Source organism: Ovis aries, chromosome 2 (genome assembly GCF_016772045.2).
Source record: "Ovis aries strain OAR_USU_Benz2616 breed Rambouillet chromosome 2, ARS-UI_Ramb_v3.0, whole genome shotgun sequence".
Taxonomy (NCBI): Eukaryota; Metazoa; Chordata; class Mammalia; order Artiodactyla; family Bovidae; genus Ovis; species Ovis aries.
The window spans coordinates 89278612-89294785 of NC_056055.1; the positions used below are offsets into that span (position 1 = coordinate 89278612).

At 37.8% G+C, this 16174-nt stretch overlaps 1 protein-coding gene across 3 annotated transcripts in view; it reads left to right on the forward strand.

The window, feature by feature from the left end:
* The window catches only part of FOCAD (focadhesin), a 298144-nt gene that overhangs the window by 178937 nt on the left and 103033 nt on the right, over positions 1 to 16174 (forward strand). For all 3 annotated transcript variants that reach the window (XM_027964571.2, XM_042243479.1, XM_060409523.1), the window contains exons 16-19: positions 850 to 984; positions 4592 to 4642; positions 5356 to 5439; positions 14948 to 15086. In XM_027964571.2, coding sequence (XP_027820372.2) covers positions 850 to 984; positions 4592 to 4642; positions 5356 to 5439; positions 14948 to 15086 — 409 coding nt within the window. The remainder of the gene's footprint in view (positions 1 to 849; positions 985 to 4591; positions 4643 to 5355; positions 5440 to 14947; positions 15087 to 16174) is intronic.

Below are 16174 nucleotides of genomic sequence, written 5' to 3' on the forward strand. Positions count from 1 at the left end.
TGTGTGTGTTAATTGAAGCTTAAGATAAAAGACTGTAGTGTTTTAGAAAGATTAATCCTTGTCCAACTCTAATTGATATGTGTTGTCACTCTTCCTGCCTGAGTTTTAAAGTTTTAGTAAAATATCTGTAAGTGAAGAAATCATCTGCTGTAGTTGGAATTGAACTTAAGAAGATATTTGAACATCCATAAACCAGATCTTGAAATGGCCTTATAATACTTGGTTTAAGGAAATTGGATCAAGCTAGAAATGACATTTATTAGTTTAATTTTTGTCATTTAACAGCCTCTTAAAATCTGAAATGACTTTTAAAACAAAGTTTTAAGTTACTATTTTAATAATAAAATAATTCACCTACCTCATTTAGAAATTTGTAAGATGATTTGAGAGTGTTTTATTTGTATTTGCTAACATCTCAATTTTCTGATTGGTGATATAGTTTCAGTAAGATGGAAAACTATAAAAAATTGTGAATACTTGGATTTAGAAATGTACTAGCGTTATCTTACCTGTCTTTGTTTTGAGAGAATGGCTATTCAGCAATGTTTGTAGCTAATCTGGAGTTAATCTGTGTAGCTAATCTGTATATTCATGCATGAGAGAGAGTTTTATTTCTTTGGTTAACCAAAATAAAGCCATAAAAAAGCAGTTTTAGGAGGCAGGCTAGATCTTCAACAACAGTTTATGTTAGTTTATATAATTTCTTCTAAGAGGTGACAACTTATCAAATCCTATCTTCTAAGAGTTCTTATTCTCAAGTTTCCTCATAATAAAAGACAGTCTCCTTTACTAATGGCTTCAGATGAGCTGGGATTTTGTTAGGTACTGACTTTTGTGTTTGCTTCACAGGTGGTTTGTATTCGCTCCACTTGGAATGCTCTCTCCCCAAAGCTGAGCTGTGACACAAGGCCTCTCATTCTGAAGACCCTCAGTGAGCTGTTTTCTCTGGTTCCTTCCTTAACAGTCAATACAGCTGAGTATGAGGTATGTGTTTGAGTTCAGTTCAGTTCAGTCGCTCAGTCGTGTCCGACGCTTTGCAACCCCATGAATCACAGCACGCCAGGCCTCCCTGTCCATCACCAACTCCCGCAGTTCACTCACTCACGTCCATCGAGTCTGTGATGCCATCCAGCCATCTCATCCTCTGTCGTCCCCTTTTCTTCCTGCCCCCTATCCCTCCCAGCATCAGAGTCTTTTCCAGTGAGTCAGCTCTTCTCATGAGGTGGCCAAAGTACTGGAGTTTCAGCTTTAGCATCATTCCTTCCAAAGAACACCCAGGGCTGATCTCCTTCAGAATGGACTGGTTGGATGTATGTGTTTGGATCTCAACAAATTGTCTGTTTCTACATTGGGAAAATGTGTGCTTTACCATTACTTTTGGGAAAAAATTATTCGTAATTTTGTGTTTGCCAAAAATCCTTTAGTGCTTTTAGTTCTGTGAACATGTTGATGTCTTTATGGACTCCGAGGAATAGATGGATATCCACCCTTATTAGTCCTCTGTCTTTAAGACTTACTTACGTGAAGGATGCCAAATTTTATTATGAAAATATAGTCAAGATTATTAAAAACCAGTATGTTTCTCAAATAATAAAATTCGTGAGACCAACAGTTTAAATGTGTTTTGTTGGTGTTTAAAATTCTACAAAGCATTATTTAAAGGATTTAGTAAGGCAGGGCAGACTTTCCCAGTACTGTAGACATGGTGTTATTTGTGCTTTGCTTCTAGCTTGGGCATAGAGATTTTATTTTTTGTGTGTTATTAATAGTTTACATTTTCAATATACAGCTTTGCTCTTCATGTATATTCTTACATGAAGAAGATTATAAAATCAAACTGTCCTAGGAGAGGAAAATAATTTTACAAACTAGTCAGTATTTGGCATTGTGATGAACCACTCGGTGGAAGACATTTTGCTAAAAGATAAGATTCCAGGAATAGCCCCTTACTTGTTTTAGATCACATGATAAGACAGGAGTGTAAGATAATACTTGTTCTAATCATTCTAAATGCTACACAGTGCGTAAAATCAGATTTGTCCTCACCAAGGACACAGTATCTAGCATGGCACATAATATATATTCAGAAAGTAGTTATTGAATGAGTAAATGAACCAGTACGGGATATTATGAGTTTATTCTCACATTCTGGCTTTTGTTTGGGGGTGTTTAAAACAGAATCAATTCAAGACTCCTAGATTATATAATTCACCAACAGTCTTTTTTGTATGACTGCCATTCACGGGTACATACCTTTATGATGTCAGAAAGTCTGCCAGGCTACTGATAAGGAGCTCAGACTAAAAAACAAAATAAGGACTTTGTATATCGTGTTGTGTATATTTTTTCTGTCTTCAAGAGCTGAACTCATGTACCTTTGTGCTGCCTGTACTTTGAGTTATTCAGATTTTATTACAGGTTAATGTGTGAAGTGGTTTGTGTGTTGGGTTTTTATGTTTGCTTACATTGGTATAAGTTGTCTTTTGGACTATGTTTTTTTCCTTCAAATTTTCATTCTTTTCTGCTGACCTTTTATTTTGGTTTATCTTCATGCTTATAATCATATTCGGATTTCCCTGTTGTCCAGGTAGCAGCTTTGGGATGGTCTATCCATCAGTTTTCTCCTAGTAAGGGAGATTCCTTCAGTGACCGGAGCCCACCTGGAGCAGGAGGGGAGAAATGTAGAGAAAGCCCCTCTCCATCTGTCATTCTCACTCACTCTGTCCCTTCCTTTCTTCCCACCTTCCCCGCTTTCTCTTTCCTTCTCTTTCTCCTTCCCCCTCTCTCTTCCTGTGTGTGTTTAAGTACTTTTTTTTCCTGCTAATTGCTTAGAGTTTGTTGGCATGTAAGCCTGAGTTAAATGTAAGTTTCCCAAAGCATTTCTTAGGTCATTGCTATCCCGTGTCACCTCACTTCAAATGCCTTTTGTTTACCTAAAATGAAGTCAGTTGTTTTATACGGAGCCAATAAGATCTTTTAGAATCAGGCCTCACTCTTCTTTTCTGCCTCCCGCACCCCAGGGAAACCAAACCACTTATAGTTTCCTTCTCTGTTTTCAAACTTTTCTATTTCTTATCCTTTGTTCATGTTGTTCTTTCTGTCTTGAATTACTTTCTTTTTCATCTCTAATTTTAAAGTCTATTTTAGGAAATAAAGAATCAGTTTAAGTTATCCCATCTGTTGAGAATTTTTCTTCAAGCAGGAGTCTGTTATTCCTAAAGTTCCATATCTATACTGTCTTAAGAACTTTTATTTCTGTTTTATATTTACTTCAGGTACATGTGCACAAATATTATCTCCATTAAAATATAAGCTTGTTGAAAATAGAGTCCATGTTTCAATTAATGTGTTTTCTGAATTGCTTTTTAAAGTGCTGGATACATTCATTCATTGACTCAGAATATATTTATTAAAGCTGTACTAGGCCTTAGAGATACTAATAAATAATAATAGATACTATTTTAAGTAGTTATACTCCCAGCAGTAGTTACTTTATGTCACAGTATTACTTCTAATATCTGATAAGAAAGTATTTTTCATGTTATAACAAGAGAATCTGAGGTTTTGAAAGGTTGACTCATTCATTAAACAAATATTTACTGAGTATCTGCTACATGTAAGACAAATAACTGAGCCAGTACTGCAGTTTCTAAATGAAAGCTGTTTTCTAAACCCAGCACTTTCTAGCTCCATTATACCACATTGTCAGTCCCTGCCTTTAAAAGCTCAAAAGTTGGTAAAGGATATAGACACAAGCAGCAATAATTACAATAGCTTTTGTTGAGTGCATTCAAAGGGTTAGGAGAGTATGGTGGTGGACGTGACCAACATTCTTAGGAGGACACTAAAGAAACCTTATTTAGTTGGTGCTATTGGACTAAGATCATGAAGAATTACTAAAGATTGCTTTCCATTGAAGTTTTGAGGAGAATATGCAAAGTCAAGGAGGTATAAAAGAACCTCATATAATCTAGCAGGGCAAGAAGTTAGATGCGGCTAAAATGAAGGAGACATTAAGTGCCGGAAGATAAATGGCTTTTTATGGTCACTTATTTATTAAATATTTGTCATTTGAGGGAATGGGCTTTATATTCTTTATATACCAGCCTTTGAAATGAGAAAGACAGGTAGCGCTTTAATGATTATACAAGCTAGGAGAGAGTTAACCACATGCCCAGATAATCACGTTAAATGCTAAAGTGTGCCAGGTGCCATATGGCTGCTTGGAGAAGGGAGAACTCTCGCCTGGGTAGGGGATTAGGAATAGTGGCCTGAAAGAGGAGAGCAATCTAACATTTGTACTGAGATTTGAGAGGTCAGTAAGAAATGGTTGGGGAAAAAGTGAAAGTGAAAAGTGAAGTGAAATTTAATAATCTAAAAGTCTCACCTTATTTAACATATCCATATGTTTGGATGATGAATCTATTTCTGAGTGTTTTCATTTTATGAATGATAAGTAAGTACAGATTAAGTTTGTTACAAGTGGTATACTTTTGAAAGTGATTTACTTTTGACATTTGCTACTTTAGATTGTTTACTCTCAATTTTATCCTAGTCTTAGAATTTATTCTGTTGTTTGTTGATTTTTCAGAATTTTAAAGTTCAAGTCCTCAGCTTCCTCTGGAACCATACTCAAAACAAGGTACTATCAGAAGGGTGTCAGAGAAACAGAACCAAGCTGGGGTAGGAATTGTAATACAAGAATATTATAAGAATTATAGAACTCTGTTATAAAGAACTGTAATATAAGAATAGGATAAAATTTAAAAATTTTTAATTCAAAAATTATGACTATAAGTTTACATTTCAAAAATTATTCTTAATTTATGCCAGTTAATATATTTTCACCATAAAATGCACTTATTACTTTGTGATGCTAATGGATATGAAGAGGGACCTATTGCCATTGTCTCTCATTTTAAATGGTCCTTTCTTTTTCCTGCTTTGCCCCTTCCCACCAATAAGCACATCAAATGAATAAAAAGCCCATTCCATTTTTTAATGTCATTTCCAACCAAGAAATATGGAGAAAAATGTGTCGGTGGTATTGTACCCAACTCACGAGTGAAAAAGCTTAGATTCCAAAAGGTCAACTTTCCCTGTGAAGTAGCTGAAGAATCAGAGAAGAATCATATTTTTATGTTTAATGTCCCAACAAGGATAAATATTTGGTGCTTCTTATGTGTCTGCCCAATGCTGTTTACTCTCTACTTTTAATTGGCACATACTAAGTGAGGCGTGAATACCATTTCCAAAGCACTGACTATAGAACATTAAGGTTGGTGAGGGAAAATTTTTTTTCTTCCTCCAGAGTTGATATTTAATATATGCCATTTCTTTTGTTTATTTTACTAGGACCCAGTTGTCGCAAATGCTGCCTATAAATCTCTGTCACACTTTGGCGCGGGGGACCACACAATTCTTCATCTGCCTGAAGAGGTAGGCCTTTCTGCTTTCTCACTGCTGTCTCTCTTCTCCCGTGTGTATAGCTTTATTTTTATCCCTCTATGGAAGAGGTTCTTACCTGTAACTCAAGATATATTGTCCTTAAAAGATAATAATTTATATTCACTATTTGTTTTATCTGTTATAGATTGTAGAGGTCTTAGACTTCACAGATAGTGAATTTAAATCTCTTTGAAGCAAATGGAAGACACATATGGAGCAAAATGTAGTCTGCATAAGGTGACCGGTTGTGTGACTGTATTCCTGTGCCCAGAGCAGATCTGTGTCACTCTAGGAACCACTTTACCCAAACCCAGACTACACAGAGTATGGTTTCCTATAACCTGGGCACCCAAAGATCTTTATTTGTGATGGAGACTTGAGATGCCTTGTGAAAACAATCTGCTATTTATTTATTTTGAAATGATAGTCCTGGAGAACTGGGTGAAGGTGTCCCTCTCTTTTAAGTGTTAACACATTATATGACATTATCTCAGTTTTTAGACTAAAAACAACCAACCTTTTCTAGCATCTACCTAGTATAACCAGCTTTCAATTCTCAGGTAATATTAAGGAGTAAAGTGTATGGTTTCACGTTTAGTGTTAGTGCTAATTCAAAAACATACAAATGTTTATTTTATTTTTTAAAGTTTTTTTTTTTGATGTGGACCATTTTTAAAGTGTTTATTGAATTTTTTACAATATTTCTTCTGTTTTATGTTTTGTCCTAACTCCCCAGTTCAGTTCAGTTCAGTCTCTTAGTCTTGTCTGACTCTTTGCAACCCCATGGACTGCAGCATGCCAGGCCTCCCTGTCCATCACCAACTCCAGGAGTCCTCCCAAACCTATGTCCATTGAGTCGATGATGTCATCCAACCATCTCATCCTCTGTTGTCCCCTTCTCCTCCTGCCCTCAATCTTTCCCAGCATCAGGGTCTTTTCCAATGAGTCAGCTCTTCACATCAGGTGGCTAAAGTATTGGAGTTTCAGCTTCAACATCAGTCCTACCAATGAACACCCAGGACTGATCACCTTTAGGATGGACTGGTTGGATCTCCTTGCAGTCCAAGGGACTCTCAAGAGTCCTCTCCAACACCACAGTTCAAAAGCATCAATTCTCTGGCACTCAGCTTTCTTCACAGTCCAACTCTCACATCCATACATGACCACTGGAAAAACCAGAGCCTTGACTAGATGGACCTTTGTTGGCAAAGTAATGTCTCTGCTTTTGAATATACTATCTAGGTTGGTCATAACTTTCCTTCCAAGGAGTAAGCGTCTTTTAATTCCATGGCTGCAATCACCATCTGCAGTGATTTTGGAGCCCAGAAAAATAAAGTCAGCTACTGTTTCCACTGTTTCCCCATCTATTTCCCATGAAGTGATGGGACCAGATGCCATGATCTTAGTTTTCTGAATGTTGAGCCAAATGTAAGCCAACTTTTTCACTCTCCTCTTTCACTTTCATCAAGAAGCTTTTTAGTTCTTCTGCACTTTCTGCCATAAGGGTGGTGTCATCTGCATATCTGAGGTTATTGATATTTCTCCCGGCAATCTTGATTCCAGCTTGTGCTTCTTCCAGCCCAGCATTTCTCATGACATACTCTGCATATAAGTTAAATTAGCAGGCTGACAATATACAGCCTTGACGTACTCCTTTTCCTATGTGGAACCAGTCTGTTGTTCCATGTCCAGTTCGAACTGTTGCTTCCTGATGTGCATATAGGTTTCTCAAGAGGCAGATCAGGTGGTCTGGTACTCCCATGTCTTTCAGAATTGTCCACAGTTTATTGTGATCCACACAGTCAAAGGCTTTGGCATAGTCAATAAAGCAGAAGTAGATATTTTCTGGAACTCTCTTGCTTTTTTGATGATCCAGCGGATGTTGGCATTTGACCTCCCCAACCAGGGATCAAACCCCTAACCCCTGCACTGAAAGTCAAAGTTTAACCACTGGAGCACCAGAGAGGTCCCTACAAATGTTTGCTGAATGCCATTAGAGAGTGAAGAAGACATTGTGTTAGAAGAAGTTATGTGTAAGATGACCCAAAATCCATTCTAGGGGTTAAATGGCAAGAAATTTTGTGATGAATTTCTTGGGATCCTCAAGCATTTTAAAATGGGTTGATTTTTTCTTCTGGATTGACTTTATTCAACGATTAGATGTCAGTAGGAACCAGGCAAGTTTCTGTTTATTGAATTGAATTGAAGGGACTGACGATAGGCTCTTGTAAAACCAAATCCATCAGAAGGCAGGATTTCCCGTGTTATTGAGAACTCAAAGACAGATTGGGCAGCTTGTCATGCAGTTATCACAAACAGGAAATCTTAAGAAAAGATTTGTTCTTTGACTCATAAAATTTAAAAAGATGGGATTTCAGACTGCACTATGGTGATCAGCAATACCCATAGCTTCTTAAAAAAAAAAAAAGACAAAGGAAAAAGTCACATGTATATTTGATTTACAGACTCTTACCAATAGGTTAGCTACAGTTTCTAGAAAGCTACTTTTTTGTTATTATTATTTTAAATAAGCATTTTCTAACTTAGATCACAGTATAATGATTGCCTTATTTTTAGCTATTATTACTGAAATATTCCAGCTGGCATAATAGCTTTTATTAAATAACTGCCATATACTCTTCACTATTTAGTCTCCACCTCTTTAAATGTTGATATGTTTATATTTTATTCTGTGGTGGTTTAGTTGCTAAGTCATGTTCAACTATTCTGTGACCCCCAGGACTGTAGCCTGCCAGGCTCCTTGTCCATGGGATTTCCCAAACAAGAATACTGGACTGGGTTGCCATTCCCTTCTCCAGGGGATCTTCCCGACCCAGAGATCGAGCCCATGTCTCCTCCACTGTAGGCAGATTCTTTACTTCTGAGCCACCAGGGAAGCCCTGGATTTTATCTTACTTGAGGGTTGTGTTCAGTTTCTGATTATGTTTGTTAGAGTTAATACTCAGTTAAGTGCTATACTCAGTCAAATATTACTTTCTTAACTTCACTCCTATATCCTCAGATCCTTGAATAACCGTAAATAGCTCTTTATATCTTCCAATGTAAAGAGTAGTGATGTAGAGTTGGGTTTATATATATGCTTGGGTTTTCACCCAACAGAGCCTGAAGGTCTATAAAGGAAATCTCTAAGACTTATTTTAGCCTTGCTTTTTCAACATTTTTTTAATGCCCTAACTCCCTTCTGGGATATGACTCACTTCTACAGGTATCTGGTTCTCTGGTGGTAGTTTGGTGGTTAAGTCACTTAGTCATGTCCAGCTCTTTGTGACCCCATGGACTGTAACCCACCAGGCTCCTCTGTCCATGGGATTTCCCAGGCAAGAATACTGGAGTGGGTTGCCATTTCCTTCTCCCGGGGATCTTTCTGACCCAAGAGTCGAACCTGGTCTCCTGCATTGTAGGTAGATTCTTTACTGACAGAGCCTCCAGCGAATCGTTCTCTCAAATGGGATTAAGATGAGAGGACTTAATGGTTTAACAGAGTCTACCTCCCTCCAACCCCCAGCTTCTGATATAGAGAACCTTCCTCCACATGAAGAAATCATTACTTCCAAGGCCACACACCATGCATTCTTCTTTTTATCCATTACTGATTTTCAGTTTGGTTGTTTGAAGAACTAAAAGCCCCCAAATGGGCAATATGTTCATATTCCAAACAAGTCCCCAAAGGGAAAGGATGCAACCCAGTCAGCTCCCGCCTCTGTGTTGTGGATGATGGCAGTAATGTGAAACTGTGACTCTCTTTCTCTGAAAGTGTACTTTCAACTGTTTCAGAAGTCTCTCCAGGTAGGGACTTTTCTAGTTGTAAGATCTAAGATTCCTCACTCTGCACCACGGGCAATTGGCTTACTCACAAAACTGAAGGCTACTTGTATACCTTTCCAGTGAAAGTGTGTCCACAGTCTCTTTTTCTATTTGTGGAAACTTGTGAGATAATCTGTTAGCAAAACATTCTGTGAATTTCAAGTAGAAAAAAAATTTTTTAAAGATACAGTGGGGACTTCCATGGTAGTCCAGTGGTAATGAATCCACCTTGCAATGTAGGAGAAACTAAGATCCCACATGCCACCGAGCAACTTAAGCCCGTGTGCCACAACTAGAAAGTCTGTGAACCACAGTGAAAGGTCCCGCATGTGACAATGCAGATTCCCAGTGCCACAACTAAGACCCAGTGCAGCCAACTAAATAAATATTTTTAACAAATAAAACAAAGTAGATATAATGGATAATTGGGCTTCCCTGGTGGCTCGGTAAAGAATCTACCTGCAGTGAAGGAGACCTGGGTTCGATCCCTGGTTTGGGAAGGTTTGGAGAAGGTAAGGGCTACCCACTCCAGTATTCTGGCCTGGAGAATTCCATAGATTGTATAGTCCATGGGGTTGCAAAGAGTCAGACACAACTGAGTGACTTTCACTTTCACAGTGGATAATATCCACATGGTTACTTCGTGGATTATAATTCAACTACTTTTCTAAGTATACCTTTCTTTAAATTTACTATAGAAAGATTTCTTGTTCATTGCTTCATCCACCAAACTGAATCTTGTTGAGAGAAAGCTAACGGGCTGGTAAATCAAAAGCCATTAAAGGAGTGGCAGGCATCAGCAGGAAGGTGTAGGGTTAAATGAAACAGTACATGTGCGGTAAGATGGAAAATGTCTCTGGAGAGCAGAACTGAATAAGACACCATGTGAGGTAGGGATTTGAATACCAGATTCATTAACTCATCTTTCTTGTTACTGATGTATTATTAGGAACTTCTGTGGATTGTTGTTGATAGACACTTAACAGTTGCATTGCTTTAATAATTATTTATTGGACATACATATACTAAGTGCTAGGCTGTCTTATGAGCTGGGAATGTTGAATGAATCCATGTGTTTATTCATTTGTAACAATATTGTTAATCGTTTGAAATATGCAAATCTAAAATTGGTTAAAAAATTCAATGGGGCTTCTTTGAGGACTTATTTCAATATTAAATAGAATGATTTTTTCCCCATTTAGTTTGTATTTCTTAATCTTTTAGCTGTTTATCCTTCTCTTTCACCTTCTTTAGTGCCCCCTCACACCCCACAAATGAACCAAAATGAAAAAACAAACCAAAAAAAAAAAAACTATCGAGAATTGTGTTTCTGGTAAAACAGTCAATAATGGATAAACATTTCAGTTGATTTTTCTGTGACTTGGGTTCATTAAAAAATATTTGGCTGTTTAAAAATTGAGCTTTTTATTATAAAGCTCTTAAGATAGATTGTGTTGTTGATTTCTGGAGTTAATTTTAGAAGTGAGTAATATAAAAGAATTCATTATGCACCCTGGGTTGGTATTAATGTGGTGTAACCTGTTCGGCTTTGATTTAAGTGAATGTCATTGCATTCATCAGAAGCTGTTTCTTTTTGTAAATGAATTTATGCAGATACTTGACATGTTCCAAATAAAATTCTCTGCTTATCTACAAACTCCTGGATTTTTATAGGTTGTACACACAGAAGAATGGCTGAAAGGTTATCTGGTTCAGAACGTGTAGTGAAGCATTTTGTAGGATAAGCTTTTCAATATTCAACTTAAAGCAGATTTTAAAAGTGATTTATCATTTTATATTTGGCTCTCCCTTTAAATTTCTTCAACAAAGCTTAGCTGTAATTGGAAGGGCGTAGTTGGTGTCTGTATGTGCGTGCATGTGTGTGTGTCTGTGTGTGTGTGTATGTTCTAAAAAGACCTCCCCCCTTTTTTTTCCCCTGGATGTTTGAGTAGCTAATATGATACAGTTACCAACATTTTATCATTTTAAGAAGTATCCTTTCGTAAGTCTTCCCTCGATTTTCTCTAGTTGTACTCATGTTGATCCTATTCCATTGTTGCATACAAGTCAAGGGAAAAGGCAGAGGAGCCTGGTGGGCCGCAGTCCATGGGGCCGCTAAGAGTCGGACACGGCTGAGCGACTTCACTTTCACTTTTCACTCTCATGCATTGGAGAAGGAAATGGCAACCCACTCCAGTGTTCTTGCCTGGAGAATCCCAAGGACGGGGGAGCCTCATGGGCTGCCGTCCATGGGGTCGCATGGAGTCGGACACGACTGACGTGACTTAGCAGCAGCAGCAGCAGTATAGGGAAGCTGGAACAAATGCTCGAAGAAAAGTGAGCAGAGGAGGAGGGATGTGTAATGAAGCCAAGGTCTAACAATAAGTGCTAATCTGTTCAGGAGAATCAGCTCACCTTTGAAGAAACATAATTGAAGGAGTAATCATACCATTATAAGTAGGCAGGGTATTTCTGTACTTAAATGACAGTACATTTCTAATTTCTTTGTTAAAATATATGCATATGCAAGATATAGACAAATGTTGTTAAATCATTTATATATATTTTATATATATATATATCTAAATAAACAGAAACAGGTTGAACAGAAACTGGATAAGCTAAAATGTGTGCAAGAAAGATCGTATTCTTTGAGATGAAGTAATTCTGGAATTAAGAGTGTTTGGTTATCTGGCGTAGCCCATACGCCAGTTCAGGTCCATGTGAAGGGTGTGGCAGCTTCTGCTTGTTTCCTATGCTTCCGCTTATGTGGCTGCCTCCTCAGCTGCTCCCTCCTCCAGGTCACACTCTCTCCCCTTTCCTCTCTTTCTTACAGCCTTCCGTCCTTTCTTTCTAAACAACTTTGAAAAGTGAAAGTGTTAGTCACTCAGTCGTGTCCAGCTCTTTGTGACCCCATGGACTGTAGGTCGTCAGGCTCCTCTGTTTGTGGAATTCTCCAGGCAAGAATACTGGAATGGGTTACCGTTCCCTTCCCCAGGGGATCTTCCCCACCCAGGGATTGAACCCAAGTCTTCTACACTGGCAGGTGGATTCTTTACCATCTGAGCCACCATCTTTATTGAGATATAATATGTATCCCATACGGTTCACTCATTTAAGGCATACAATCCTAGTGGTTTTACTGTGTTCAAAGAATTGTTCATGTAATCACCGAGCTACTACAATCTAATTTTAGAACATTCTATTAGCCACCAATTCCATTACCCTTCCCCTCTCTCCCCAGCACTAAGCAACTGTTAGTATGCTTTCTGTCTCTAAAAATTTACCTGACCTGAACTTTTCCTATAATGAAATCATATAATATCTGGCTTTAGTGACTGGCTTTGTTCACTTAGCATAATGTTTTCCAAGTTCATGAGTAACACATACCTGCATTTAATACCCATTTATGACTGAATAATGCTCCATTGTATAGGTATGCCATATTTTGTTTATGTGCTCATGGATATTTGAGTTGCTTCCATTTTTTTGGCTATTACCACTAATGTATTCACATTCATGAACGTTGATGGGCAAGTTTTGTGTGATCGTTTATTTTTACTTCTTTTGGTCATATACCTAAGAGTAGGATTGTTGGGCAGTCCTCCTGGGTAAGTCTGCTTTTAACTTTCTGAGAAACTGTCAAACTATTTTCCATAGGGGCTGTGCCATTTTATGTTCCTATGAACAGTGTATAAGGGTTCTGATTTCTCCACAACTGCACCATCCCTCTGAGTTTTCATCTTAGCTTAAGGGTTTAGTGCTGCCTTCCACCTCCCAGAGGCCCCTGTCTCTGTGAACATGACATGCTGCAGAGTTCCCCAGTGCTGTGGTACTCTGGGGGCTTCCCAGGTGGCACTGGTGGTAAGAACCCACCTGCCAGTGCAGGAGACATAAGAGACACGAGTTCAACCTCTGGTCAGGAAAATCCCTGGGAGGAGGGCATGGCAACCCACTCTGATAGTCTTGCCTGGAGAATCCCATGGGCAGAGGAGCCTGGGGGGCAACAGTCCATGGGGTCACACAGAGTCAGACATGACTGAAGTGACTTGGCATGCACACACTGATGCTCTGGTGTGGTAACCAGTGTTATTCATAGAGTCTCCAGCTGTAAGCATTAATGTCTGTTTCCCCCTGTATGCTCTTCAAATACTTTTTTCAATTTGTACTATGATGTGTAAAAAGTCAGGAAGCAAGGTAAATGGACCCAGAACCAGCTCCTTTGGGGGAACTTTTTAGGCAGCTAGGAATAGTTAAAATCTCTAGGATAGAGCATATCTCTGGCAGTCCAGTGGTTAAGAATCCTCCCTTCTGCAGAGAATGTGGGTTCTATTCCTGGTCAGGGAACTAAGATCCCACATGCCACATATATGGCAAAAAAAAAAACCCAACAAAAAAAAAAACAATCTCTAGGATACCTCTTGATGCTACTAATGTGGCAAATTCCAAGTCTACAAGCAGACCAGAGATACTCAGAAAACCCTCCTTGTCAGAACCAAAGGGTTTGCAATGTGCCACGGTTTCTCTGGTGTACACTGATAGCAGCAAATGCGGGCATGCCCTCCACAGAGCATACATCATTGTTATCTCTGTAATTACTGCTGGCTCAGTCCTCTGAGAGTTAGGTCCTCAAAATTGAATCAGAATTAAATCTTGTCTTGGAAAGTACTCGATAGTCAGGTTGCTTTCAATCCTTCACTAGCAAAAAAGAACACTAGTTATGGTTGAAAGGCTTCATCAGAGTTGAGGTTGCTATACTTGAGAAACATTTTATCTCTGTTTTCTTTTATCCCCTTGCAAGTTTCCTGACTCAGTGCAGTTCCTAAATGGAACAGTGCTTTGGGGACCTATGAAGAAGGCAGTCTGCAGGAATTGTTAATTATTTCTAAAAATAACTCTGGGAGACAGACTAATGGTAATGACTGGGTTCTGGCACTTTATGGTTATAGCAACCACTTTTATATATTTTGATTTCCTCCCCTAATGCTTAATTATCTCCATGGGCATGACAATGGTGTATCATTGAAAGTATTAAAAATTTAATTAATTGCTTAACAGTTATATCTCGTGGAAATTACAATAGTGGTAATCTTTCTACCTTTTTAATTTTTGGTTCAAATAAACCTGACTAATCACAAATCTTCAAATGGCAAATTAGACACAATAAAGTTGAGCTACCAATTACAGATTTAGTGTTTTTATATTCTCTTGCAACAAACTGTAGAGTCAAACAATAAGTCAACTAAAGCATTCTGTGTCTTCCTGATCTCTATTATATATCCTACTAGAAGATTTTAAGCATTATCATAGAAATATAGCCAAAATCACCGATTTTTAAAAAAAAATGTATTCAGACAAGGCAAATATCTAATTATAAATGATAGAAGTTTGATATACTGAATGTGTTTGCATTTGATTGTCTGATGGTGTAAAATTTTTATTCGTTTTCTCTAGTAATCATTGCTTATGCTGGTTTATGATGATTTTCTTACTATATTACCATTAGTTCTTTACATCGATCTGGGAGTGTATCTAATAAGATGATTAGAATTTACCATTTAGTTAATTTGAAAATAAATTTTAATGATCTTTTGACATTGTAGAGCAATGAGTCCCAATGAACTTTGAAAAGGGAAAGTAAAAGGTTTTAGTATCACCTTCTCTCTCATTTCAGGTAAGACCAGAAATCCAAACTCCTGATGACCTAGATGAAGATGAAGATGAGGAGGGTGATGAAAAAGAGGTGGATCTTTCCATTCCGGGCTCTTGCTATCTCAAACTTTTGTCACTCACAGATCCTGCAGTTTTACCAGGTGGGAAAACTGGTAAAAAAAAAAACTTTTGTCCTATTTGGTGGGACAAAAGCTAGCATTTTTGTGTGTGTGTGCTTTTTTTCCCTACTTGTCTGATTAATTGTGCTGTTTTGTAATGTATGCATAGTCTAGCTTACTTTAGTCTTAAATACTTATTTTCTATCTGTGTCCTATAGGGACTCCCTGAGATAGTATGGTGTTCCAAACACACTGAAAAATGTTAGACTTAAAATTAAACTGGATAACTAGTTTTAACAATCATTTTCACTGGAAAATTTAAATTTATTTTAAAAGTTAAATTTATTCTACAAGACAGATTTGCAGTGTGACTCTTAAGTTACTGAGTCAAATGGTTCTTTAGGTTATTTATAAACTGAATGAAAAGATCATTAGAATCTTCAGGAATTTCCTGGGTAGTTTCATCACATTTCCTGGCAGTTCAGTGGTTAAGACTCAACCTTCTAATGCAGGGGCTGTGGGTTCGATCCCTGGTCAGGGAACTAAGATCTCATATGCTTTTAGGCTTCCCTGGTGGCTCAGATGGTGAAGAATCTGCCTGCAATGTGGGAGACCTGGGTTCAATCCCCGGGTTGGGAAGATCCCATGGAGAAGGGAATGGCTATTCACTCTAGTAATATTCTTGCCTGGAGAATTCTGTGGACAGAGGAGCCTGGTAGGCTACAGTCCAAGAGGTTGCAAAGAGTCGAACATGACTGAATGACTTTCACTTCACTTTATCATTAGAAATATATTCTTCCTTTAGAATTACTCTAAAGAAATGGTGGTATCAATATTTGAGAACTATCCATTAATGTTCTTTAAAAATAGATTAAGTTATATGGTCATTTAGTTTTGATATAAAGTGTATAGGACCTTGACTCTTAAATAATTATTCTAATTATATCCAATTATTCCAATTCAATATTAGCCAACATTTTTACAAGCATGCATTTATTACCCTTTTCAGTCTGAAATCTACCCTGAATATTCATGGATGTAAAAATTAAGTTCAGTAAACTCACAAAATGTCATCTTTGTCTTCTCACTAATGATCATAGTCTTCTCACTTCATAATCTCACTAGCCTAT